General features: G+C 36.0%; 1 protein-coding gene across 1 annotated transcript in view; it reads right to left on the bottom strand.

The window, feature by feature from the left end:
- The window catches only part of TTN (titin), a 271,430-nt gene that overhangs the window by 92,724 nt on the left and 166,572 nt on the right, over window positions 1–12,134 (bottom strand). Inside the window, exons 186-199 of the mRNA XM_087435440.1 lie at window positions 11,822–12,088; window positions 10,721–10,987; window positions 10,490–10,629; window positions 9,931–10,057; window positions 8,990–9,132; window positions 5,533–5,656; window positions 4,500–4,766; window positions 2,719–2,816; window positions 1,866–2,034; window positions 1,503–1,769; window positions 1,131–1,397; window positions 760–1,038; window positions 263–671; window positions 34–158 (exon numbers count right to left, since the gene is read on the bottom strand). Coding sequence (XP_087291566.1) covers window positions 34–158; window positions 263–671; window positions 760–1,038; window positions 1,131–1,397; window positions 1,503–1,769; window positions 1,866–2,034; window positions 2,719–2,816; window positions 4,500–4,766; window positions 5,533–5,656; window positions 8,990–9,132; window positions 9,931–10,057; window positions 10,490–10,629; window positions 10,721–10,987; window positions 11,822–12,088 — 2,949 coding nt within the window. The remainder of the gene's footprint in view (window positions 1–33; window positions 159–262; window positions 672–759; window positions 1,039–1,130; window positions 1,398–1,502; window positions 1,770–1,865; window positions 2,035–2,718; window positions 2,817–4,499; window positions 4,767–5,532; window positions 5,657–8,989; window positions 9,133–9,930; window positions 10,058–10,489; window positions 10,630–10,720; window positions 10,988–11,821; window positions 12,089–12,134) is intronic.

A 12,134-nucleotide genomic window follows, 5' to 3' on the forward strand; every position in this document is an offset into this window, starting at 1 on the left:
AATATTAAAATTGTCCTTTCATTCAAAATGTACCTTCCACAAAAAGTCTAGCTCGAGACTTCCTGTCATCTACTCCACAAGCATATTCACATTCATCTTCCAGCCTGCAATCTTTTATAATGAGTCTATGTATACTTCCATCTTTTTCAAATTTGTATCTAAAAGAAGAGATTGAGTGATTGGTTAGCTTGCATAAGGACCACTCAGTTGTCAAAAGTGTATATATAGCTACAGAAATAGAGATTAAGAAGCTTTCACTTACTTTTTGCCTTCTTTGATTTCTCTCCCATTTCTGTACCATTTTACATTCGCTTTCTCCCTGGAGAGCTGGCAGGAGAAGACAGCATCATCGAACTCAGTGACTGTCTGGTCTTCCAGGTGTTCCACAAATTCTGTAGGGGCTTCTACGATGAGAAGCTCAGCAACAGATTTATCTTGTCCAGCCGTGACAATGTATTCACCCTCATCTGGGAAGCCACAGTCTTTAATGATTAGAGAGTGCTTATATTTATCAATTCTGTATAAAACACGGTTGTCAAAAGCCACCTCTTCTCCATTTTTGGTCCACTTCAGTGTTACATTGAGACGATTCACCTTGCACCAGAATGTGACAGATTTCTTCTCCATTGTTTCAATATCTTTAAGAGGCTCAACAATCCTAAGGTCTTCCTCTGTTGTAAAGTAGAAGAATAATAACTTTAATTGTTTTCATAATACAAATTAATTTAAAAATTCTCTAATGCCATATAAGTGACTTACCTTCTACTATTAGATTGGCTGCACTCTTAACATTTTCACCTCTATGATTGGTCAGAGACACACTATAGTTGGCTTGGTCATCTAACCGTGCATTTCTAATTCTGAGGGTGTAGACCAGGTCTTTTTGGAGAATAATGTATTTTGAACTATCAAATATGGCTTCATCATTTCTGAACCATTTGGCTTTGGCACCTTCAGTATTGACTTCACAGTTGAAGGTGACTTCTTCTTGTTCCTTCACACGGGTGTCCTTAAGAGGAACTACAATCCTGAGTTTTTCTGAAAGCAACCAACAAGGCTTTTTAGTATGAAGAAGGACCAAAGTGGTAGATATAAATGTAAGTAAACCCAAGAAGCAAAAACAAACTTACCAATTACTGTCAAGTGAGCTGCTGCTCTGGCGGCCCCAACCATGACTACGTAAGTGCCCATATCTTGTAGCGTGGCATCTTTCACAACTAGGATCCTCTTTTTGCCGTCAGCAATAATGTCATATTTGTCTCCAGGTTCAAGTATCTTATCATCTCTCTTCCACTGGACTTCAAAGCTTTCCTTTGATATAGAGCAGACAAATTCAGCTTTTTCTCCTTCAAGTATTTCAAGGTTTTGAGGCTTTGAGATAAATTCAGCAGCAAGTTCTGGAAAGAAAAAGTTGCAAGATATTGAAAATTTAAGCATTTGTACTTTAAATGCAACATGTATGAATTTCTTAGATAAAATATTACTCATTGTAACTTTCATACCATGTACTTTGACTTTGCCATCAGTTCGAGAACTTGGGAGTCGGCAGTTGTAGTTGCCAGTATCCTCAAGGAGAGCGTTCTGAATGACCAGAATTCTCTTTCGTCCATCAGTAAGTATTTCATATCTTCCTGTTTCAATGATCTCTTCATCCCCTTTGTACCAAGTCACTTCTGCCCCAGGCTTGGAGACTTCGCAAACCAGTTTTATAGTGTCTGTTTCACTAACATCAATGTTGGTAAGATTTTTGGTAAAGACAGCTTCTTCTTCTGCAAGAAGAATAAAAAGAAAAACATTGAGTTAGACTAGAAATGATTATTTCTTTCCAGCACATATACTTCCGTAAAGAAAGACGTCACTCTTACCCACTACTGTCAGCATGCCAGAAGTTCTTGCTGTCCTTACTTCACAGGAATATTCCGCTTCATCATCCAGGAGACACTTGTTGATGACAAGAATGCGCACTGCTCCCTTAGATATGATATCATATTTTTTGCCCTTTTTAATTTCAGCACCATCTTTGAACCAGTGAACCTATATAAGGTTTAAGATAAATAAATACCTTTATCAAGTTTTCTTGTTGTTCCTTCACATGTGTTTCCTTAAGAGAAACTATGATCCTGAGTTTTTCTGAAAGCAACCAACAAGACTTGATAGTATGAAGAACCAAAGTGGTAAATACAAATACAACTAAACCCCAAAAAGGCAAGAACAAACTTCTTCAGTTATTAAGTGAGCTGCTGTGATACTATTATCAATTATTAAAAATAATGAAGTCATATAAGTTTAGAGCCAGAGAGGGCTTTAGAGATCATGCAGACCAATTCCTTCATTTTCCGGATGTGTAGAATGAGACTCAAGGTTGACTTGCCAATGGTAGTTAATGGCAACCAGGAGTACTTAGTTGAGACATATGAAATTGCTGATATTTCATTGTTTTTAACCTAAGACAATAGCAATTTCATATGGTTCAACCTAATAATATCTAAATCTCCTGATTGTGAGTCCAGTGTTTTGCGAGTAATAGTAAATGAATAGTACTAAAAAGAGAAGAATTAAATCAAATATGTATTTCATACTAAAGTAATAATCTTTCATCTAAAAGTAAAGTGATGATCAGAGATAGGTTTGATTAACTTTTTTTTTCCATTTTGGCTAGACCAAAAGTAAACATAAAGTTATCTGACAGTACAAGGTAGCAACTATGCAATCACAGACCTTGGCATTTTCTCGGGAAATTTCACATTCAAACCGAGCCATTTCTTTCTCTTTAACTCGAAGATCAGTGAGCGGTCTTAAGAATTCCACATGAGGAGCTGTAAGAGAAGGTCATCAGAATTCAAAATGAGGTTTCTAGAAATTTACTCTGACATTACTGTGGTACATATTAAGAAAAAGTGAATCTTTAGCAGAGCCTTTCCTTAACGGGCTACAACTGACTTTGAAATCACTTGGATCTGCCACTCAGGCACGATACTTTGCTTTTTACATATCTCTGTAGTTTTCATAAAATTATGTGGCATACTATATGTCCAACTAATTCTATCTATCTATCTATCTATCTATCTATCTATCTATCTATCTATCTATCTGCCAGTTCAGTTCTTCTGAATGATAGCTGGAAGAAAAATCTTCATTGATACTGCTCCAGAGTTGAAAGTTGATATTGTCACAGGAAACATCAGTAGCAAAGAAACATTATCTTATTTAATGCAGCCAGCATAATCTTTGAGAAATTAGCATAATTCAGTGATAATGCAGCTTGAAGCACTATGACCAGTCTTGTGTATGACTAAGAGGCAAGAGTCTGCAATTGAAATTACATAATTCAGCTTTTTTTTTCTTATCAGCTTCAAAGATGTTACATAAGTCAGGCACAAAATCTATTAGTGCGACAAAGCAATGTGTTTTGTAAAAGAGGGCGATTTGGGTTTTTCACATCTCTTGTTTCCTGTCTCTCCAGAATTAAGTCCACGGATGTATGGGATTGGAGAGCTGCGCCCTTGCCCTTTCTTCTGTCAGGGCTCCTTGTGAGTCCTTCCCAAGATGACCTTTCTTGATCAGTGAGATTCTGGGACACAAATGCTGGCTAACAGGCATGAAGATTATGCTCATTGTAGCTGAGCCTTCTTGGAATGGAGACAAAGTGGATACAAAATGAAGAAGAAGATCCAGGAAGCTATTCTCTCATAAGCTAAAGCAGGGCAACCACAATGTAGAAAGAAAAAACAGTACAAGACACATGAAAACACAGTCAAAGCCACTATTTTGTAGCTGTTGACAGATGGGAAGCCACTTAACTAAACAGCAAATATTGCACAAAATTTGCACTGAAAAATGTTATCACTGGACAAATGAATGAAAAAAAATGAGCTAGCAAGTGGTATTTTGAAAAAAGACATTTTTCAGCAGAGGAAGAGTTAATGCTAAAAACCATTAGAGCTCTCCTCATTCACAGGTCTCAAAGAATTGAGGCTTCCATCTTCTTATCCATTCTTATTCTCAAAGACAGCATTATGTGAATGGGCTTTACCATATTACACCAGACCTCTAGCATGATCCTATTCAAACTGAAATTTCACACTCATTTTCTAGCTGTTTCCCACATCTGAGGATTCATTTTCCTTCCAAGTGGAAATTGCTTTCATTTTCTTTTTTTTTTTTAATTTTTATCATGGCTCCCTTCTTGTCTTTTTTATTCAATTTGTCCTCATCTGTATGAGGATATTCCCACAGTAGGCTTACCCCAACTAGACAAAGAGCACGTCTGCTCACTACTCAGTGAGAAGCACAGCAAAAAGTGATCAATCTGTCCTTATCAGACCAGATGTAGCAGAAGGACTTTTTTATTAAACATATAAAGGATCAGGTTATGTCAGTATTGATAGAGTAAGTTCCCAAGAAATGCAATTAGGCCAAGAAGGGCATGCAAAAAGTGTGGCTTTTTTTTGTTATCAAAGAGTTGCAAATGAAAAGTCCTGTGTAAGAAGAATACTTACGCACGACATTCAGGTTACAGGAAGTCTTAAAATCCTTAGCATCGCAAGTGTATGTTTTAATATCCTCTGGGGTACAGCCGTGTATAATAAGTTTTCTGACCCTGCCATCAGCAACAATTTCATACTTCTTGCTTTTGAGAATTTCTGTCCCATTTTTGAACCACTTGACCTTGGCATTTTCTCTGGATACTTCACACTCCAATACCGCAGTGGCTTCTTCTTCGACCGTCTGGTCCTCAAGAGGCTTAGTGAATTCAACTGGGGGTTCTGAAAGAATCATACTAATTAGCGAAGGTATTTCTCCTTTCCTTCTCCAAGAGTTTCAGCACCTCCTCAACTTTCCTCTTGTATTTCCAGGGCTTTCTCTAGTTTTCAGTTTCATTTGTAAGCTTTGATTCCCTTGGAATGTTTTCCTCTAATAATGATGGTTCATCATTATTTGTACATACAGAGGAAAATCGTTTTTAAAAAATATGAAATATCACAGAAATAATAGCCAACTCTTGGTTAAAAAGTGATAGCTCATTTGATAATTATTCATTTGATAGTTATTCTTCCTTCAGCTGTTTATTGAATGCAATAAAAACAGTGAGGACAGAAAGAGGAAGTAAAACCTATTCTAGCCAATTTGGACTCTTTTTTTTAACAGTCAATGAAATATTTTGTTAGGCCATAAAGTAAAATTTGACTTCTGGATAGTTGGTGGATTTTTTTTTTTTTTAGTTTTTATTTATTTATTTTTTCCCCCAAAGGCCCAGTAGATAGCTGTATGTCATAGCTGCACATCCTTCTAGGTGTTGTATGTGGGACATGGCCTCAGCATGACCAGAGAAGCGGTGCCTTGGTGCACGCCCGGGATACGAACCCGGGCCGTCAGCAGCGGAGCGCACACACTTAACCGCTAAGCCATGGGCCGGCCCAGTTGGTGGATTTTAATGATCTATGGTACTCATCATATAGAGATAACTGAGAGTTGGCATTATTTTTGAGCCTCTGCACTGCACATGTATTTAAAAATAGGCCTTGTAATTACCTTTCACAAAGAGGTTGGCTTGCGTTTTGAAATCTTTTGCTGTTAGTTGGACTTCTCCAGCATCTTCTAACCTTACATCCCTCAATGTAAGTGTGTGAACTCTTCCTTCTGAACGTGCGACCACCTAGTTTTTTGAAAAAAAGTGCAGTTTAAGAATATATGAAACAGCAATCCAATATATATAGATGCATTTAATTCATTTAGGTAAACAGTTTGAAATAGTGCTTTCCAAGTTGTTTTATAATCATACATATCACATATGTACTTGAAAATGATTTTAAACAATAGTTTGGACTCTTTTAAGGAAATTTTAGGCTTTCATAGTTACCCTTACATAATTATATATATATATAGTGCATATTTTTGTGCATACATATATATATAAATATATATAGCCTACATTCTACTACTGGGTTTATATATATATATAAAGGAAGAACTTAAAAAAGTTAAATCATGAAAAGAAGGAAAAAAATGATTGCATATGGTAAGCTGAAAGTAAGCCTTATTTTCTAAGGTGTTTGCCGTGCAACAACGAGCCATAATTCTTCCCATTTATTTTAGCAATTAAAATTATTTTGCAAACCTATTAAACCTGTGATGAAAATAATTTGTATAATTTCTTAATTTTGTTCAAAAATGCCAGTGAAGATGTTGACTCTTCTTCCCTTTCATGTATTTGCACCTGAGGACTGGGAAAATCAGGTATCAGGGTGCTACAGACAGGGCCGTCCTGACAGTGATGATAAGACAGTTGGAGGTTCTTCTAGTTCTACCATCTAGAATTCCATAAGATACTCTGCTCTGCCCTGTCATTTAGATTTATTTTGCACTGCTTAAGAGTTCATTTAGAGTAAAGACAAATGTAAAAATTTTTATCAGTGGAACTATTATGCTGGTATAAAGGAAAAAGTCAGGAATAAAGTTTTATCTAAAGGTTTTTCCTTAAGAGCTGGGCATGGTTATTAAATTAACTACCTCAATAATTGAGAAAGGCCAAAAACATAATAAGGGAAAATAAACGGATAGGAGAAAGTAATTAAGATGCGCCCTAGGAACACAGCTACTTGTTCAACGACATGGTGTTTGAATGGAAAAAAATTGTTTAGAATAGTCTCTGTTACCAAGTACTTGGCTCAGAACACTGGTTCTCAAGAAATAGCTCATATACAATGTACCTTGACTATGTTAAAAAAAAAGAAAAGGAAAAACTAACAGGGACTTCATAAAATTATACCAATAAAATGAATGCTGAAGATTTTGTGGTGAGTTATATAAGAATAATGTTAGACATTATCCATTTAAAATATGGTTAACTTATAATGGAAGCATATTGCTATAACATAATAGGCATCATTACTGATCAGGCTATTAAAATTTAAATACAAAATTATCAAAGGCCATTTAGGATTTAGTAATCGTTTCTTGGACTGATGGCCAAAGAAAAAACAACTCATTTCTGAAATTTTTCCTTTCAATTTCCTATTCCAATAACCTGTTTTTGTTTGGTTGTAGTTTTTAGAGGCTAAAAATTTTGCAAAGTAAATATGAAAGGCCTGAATTAAATTGATATTAGCAAGTTTGTTCTGATAGACTTAACTAACAAAACCTGCAAGATGTAATAAAATGACTTTATTTTTCACAGTTTACATTTAAATTCCTTTTGAAAGAGACATTTAAGTAATGTAAGAGCAAGTTCATAAAAGGCTGAAGTATTTTGGGTGGCTGGAGTAAAGGATTAAAATTCCTATGCCAAGAGAGACACAAAGGGGCCCTATAGGATTGTAGTAAGGTGATCCTTTCTAACCCCAGAAAAAAGTTTAGGGATAATAAGAGATTTTCTTTTTTTGAGTAAAAGAAATATAAATAAGATTTTTAGAAGTCTACATTTTAAAATTAAAATAGTATAGTTTTTACATTAGAACCAATGAAACTGATCTTTTAATAAAAAGCTCTTAATGTGACCTAAAGATATTTAGTAGCAAAAGATAATATAATTTGTCCTTAAGTAGTGTTTCTATATACAAATCATGAATTTACAGATCTAGAAAGGATCTTGAAAAGTCAAGGAATTCTCTTCCTTTAGACATGAATGCAATTAAGCCACACTTAATAGGACTAATGTATATTTTAAAACAGCAAACTTGAACATGGAGACGCCCCATGACCCACTTCAATATTTAGAAGACCTCACTGCAAGGAAGGTTTCCTCATATGTAACTTGAGTGCTGCCATTTGAACATACTGATGCTATTTCTATCCTTGGAAAAGAAGGAGACCAATTGGTCACTATTATCTATATAACAGGTGGACTTTATTTACGAGATGACAGTTACTGAATTACTCTTTAATTGCTTTGGTAGAATACTGTTTTTTTTGTTTGTCTTAGAACAGTTGTGCAAAGGCATTTGCCTTCTAATACTTCAATCAATGTGTGGCTTCTTGTTAAACTGAATCTCTTTTTAATTATATTCCTTTAAGTTCAAAGTTTGATTTCTATTGAAGCCTTGATGCTACATTTGATATTATATCTGAAATATTGAGCAAAAAATGTCATAGAACAATGTACTGCCCTGTGCTTATTTCCAACCCATGTTGGACATTTTCTATATATTTTATTTCAAGAATTCAAAATTAATGGCTAATATCAAGATAATTGAAACACATTGTTTTGTGGGGGCAAAATACATAGCTCAATTTAGGTAAATTGTATTTTGGTCCTATCTAATAATCACCTCGGTTTTTACTTATGGGTAAAACCTTGGGAATAGAAAAGCTAATACCAGGAGCTGGTTATTTCCTAAAACTTCTTCAAGTATATTCGTTCATACATGTGGATAACCACAGAGCCCTTCTTTCTTGTCAGTACCATCGGTTGCACTTTAAATAGTCCACTTGCATTCCAGAATTTGCACAGCTCAAAGCACTTGAGGGTTAAAAATAGCTTTGGAGAAATGCTTGAAGAGCAAATCTGCCCAGCAGTTATCTCGACTACTTGATCAACTGCCTGAAATGGAATTTCAATCCTCTCGGTAATCCCCTTATATGCAGAACACTAGACAGCATGGAGAGAATTAGTCATAAAACTTGCTGTGCACTGTTGTTACAGTGCATCCAATCAGAAAGCCTTTTTGATCTTTCCTGTCTTCCAGTTAATCAAATAAACTATCACTGATAGCTAATGAGTGTTTGCCATTTCTTCAAAGCACTAAAACTTGATGGTACTTAAAATTTTTATGTCCATTTCAAGAAAAATATCATCAGATTAAACCCAACAAAAACTGGAAAAATCTGCATTACAATCTCAGCAGGAATCAGGTGAGAGTAGAGAAGAGAAAGGGAAGGGGAAAGGAGAGGTCATGAGAAAGAGCAGAGAATAAGGAACATACAAGAGAAGACAAAGAACCTGAGAGAGAAAGGAAGAACAAGACAAGGCAACCAGACGCCTGCTTTTTACCTTCTCGCTGGGCTCCAGTTTCTTCCCTTTGAGATACCATTCCACTGGGATATCCTCATAAGAGAGCTCACAGTCGAAAGTGGCTGTTTCCCCTGCAGTCACTGTGACGTCCTTCAGAGGTCTCAGAAGACCAATTACTCGTGCTTTTTGAGAGGAAGGAAACAGCTTTGGATTACTCATTTTGAAATTCCAAAAGAATAAATACAGACTTAATTATTAATCTCCATGGTTGCTTTCTTCAAGAAGGAAAGAGCCACAGGACTGGCCACTATTTTAACTCCCGTGTGAATGTGGCCCTGTGCTATCGAGAAGGGGAGAGCTAGTAGCCAGGGAGCGGGTATGTGTAGGGGCCTTTCATTCTGATATACAAGGTCAGTGAGAAATTTGTGCTGCATCTGTCTTGCCAGGTGTCAAGTTCCTCTTGCTACATAAAGTATGTGACTTCCAAAATAACTAAGACTCTGATTGGAAGAGGACAAGGGCCCCTCAATCACATACCCTGTCCATATCCATCAAACACTTTACACTTTCCAAAAATGTTAGCCTGATGCTCCCCGCCCCCCTTTTTGAATCTGAAATGTCCACACAGCAGTTTTTCTTTACAGTGCTACAGTTGTACAGCCAATTGAGTTTTGTGGTCTTTAAGAGTTCTGAGTTAGAGTCTTATTATATGTATAGGTACTTTGAATGAAAAGATTACAAAGTAGGAAAATCTCACTTGCTTAATTTTCTTTTGTTCAGATGGCAAGGTTGATGACATTTCCAAAACTAAAATTTGAACCACGTATGTATTAGGATGTCAAAGAATTAAATACAAGAAAGCCAGTTTCTGTGCTTTGAGAATGTTTTTTAATTAATTAAATAATCCTAATTAGTTTCACTCATATTCATTTTCTGCAAAAGGGTATACTGCATTTTCAGCAGAAAGACATAATACTTACGTTTTACTCGGAGGTGAGCACTAGATTTTACGTTGGCAGCTTGGAAATCCACCCCGCCAGCCTGGTCCAGGCGGCAGTTGTGCAAAATAAGGAAGTGCGTTTTGCCTTCTTCCTTGATCTCACACTCCTGTACCAAAAGAGAGAAAAGGTTTCATAGGAAATAGTTTTCCTTGGTATTTTTTCTGAGGATATAATATCTTAGTTAAAGGAATGTACCAATAACTGTTGAGGAGACTTCATATAACTTTGAGCTTGTTTTTGTGAAATAAAGCCCACAAGTACCATCATGAAAGCAATGTCTATTTTAGTTGTATAATTCTGAAACAACTAGTAGCATTACAGAATATCTACAACCTTATACCCACTATGCTGGAACAAAAATAATACAAGTGTGCTTGTCTGAGCCCATTCCTAGACCCTAACATCTCTCTTTGGCTTAAGGTCTGATAGAGAACCTGATATCATGTTTCAAATGCCCTGCATGCGCTTGACTTTTCACCTGTTCTTTTCTATTTCACACAGCTCCTCTACGTGTTGACAAGTTCAGAAATAGCCTTACAGGTGTTTGGAGCAGTGTCTCTCCCTTGAGTTTCCAGTTGGCATGGATATCATCTTCCGAGATTTCGGTTTCAAAGCGGGCCGTCTCAGTCTCCATCACCTCCACACTGTACAGGGGTCGCACCAGTTTAATTTCCCGATCTAGAAAAGTGAAGTGTCAGCATGTGTCATTAGCTTCTGGCAGAAATAACCTCAAAAGCTTCGAGAGTGAAACTCATGGAAATTTCCTTACCCTCAATGTCAAGCTTTCCTGAGGTCTTATCCGTCCCACAGTCACAGGTGTACTGTCCAATATCTGATTTCAAGGCTTTCTTCAAGATTAGCATGCGCTTCTTGCCATCTGCCTTAATAACAGCATTTTTAGATGGCTTTATTTCCTCCCCATCCTTAAACCACTTCACGGGTGCATCTGCTTTGCTAATTTCACACTGTAGAATCACTTCATCTTTCTCTACGCCGGTGTAATCTTGAAGCTTTCCTGTAAAGTATGGATCTCCCTCTGCAAGTAAGTGAAAAAATTTCATTAACCATCTAGGGAAATGACAATCTCTTGGAAAATCTAAGGGGCATCTCATAGAGTTCTGGGTATATTTAAAAATTGTATCAAGCTTTCACTCATTTAACATGTTTATGTTCAAAAGTTTATAAATGTTAGAAAGGGAATCAATGTACAGGATTTATCAAGACCTAATCCATCTATATTATATTTTGAAGAATTTTATTGACAGTAGTTTGAAAGACACTAAAATTTAGCTTAAACATAGTTATGTGTTACTTCATTAGTCAGCTAAATTTCTAATTTCTTAGCAAATCTAAGCTTTACCTTTAAGCTTTCAGAGTCACATTATTAGTTTTTCTCAATCAGTTAATAGTTTGCATTTAATAGTTTATTCTATATATGTTAGACTTCATATGTAATCTGCTTGATATTAAGGGGCCAAGAAAAACAATGAGGTTTGTTAATATAAGTTTTATGTTTCCTATTTTATTAGAAACTTGAAAAACATTTTAGTGAAATAATTTTGATAAAGTGAGGAGACTGGAAGTATTTATATTCCTATTTTAAACATCACAGGCTCAATAATTAATTAAGAGTTTCAACTCTGATTTTTAACTGGCTATTTTGTGAGCCTGAATCTTTATTACTTTAGAGTCTTCATATTTTTAGGCAAAAATATTTTAGAAATAAGCCTGATAACATATGTGACAGTTTCTTAAGGACAGGGGCTACTTTCATGCAATATAACACTTGGAAGACTAATTTATATAAGAAATACTCCACCAATTTCTGCTGAATTTAATGCAATAAAATTAAATTGAAAAAAACACCTACCAAGCACAGTGAGTTTAGCTTCTGAACTCAACCCCATAGCTTCTACTTTAATCTGAGAGGTATCATCAATAGAGAGGTTTCTGAATGTGATGGAATGAGTTTTCCCTTCATCGTCCATTGAGACCAACTTGGTGGTGTGCAGGCGCTGGTCATTCTTGAACCACTTAACACGGACGTTATCATGGGACAGCTCCACAGTAAACACAGCACTTTCCCTCTCTTTGGCTGTTACATCCTTGAGTGGGGTAAGGAATTTGAGCCGGATTCCTATCAAGAAAAAAAAAATTCATTAATTCCAGCCCTTTAAGGAGGA

This window comes from Ceratotherium simum, chromosome 9, assembly GCF_057802395.1.
Source record: "Ceratotherium simum simum isolate JZ-2026a chromosome 9, ASM5780239v1, whole genome shotgun sequence".
NCBI lineage: Eukaryota > Metazoa > Chordata > Mammalia > Perissodactyla > Rhinocerotidae > Ceratotherium > Ceratotherium simum.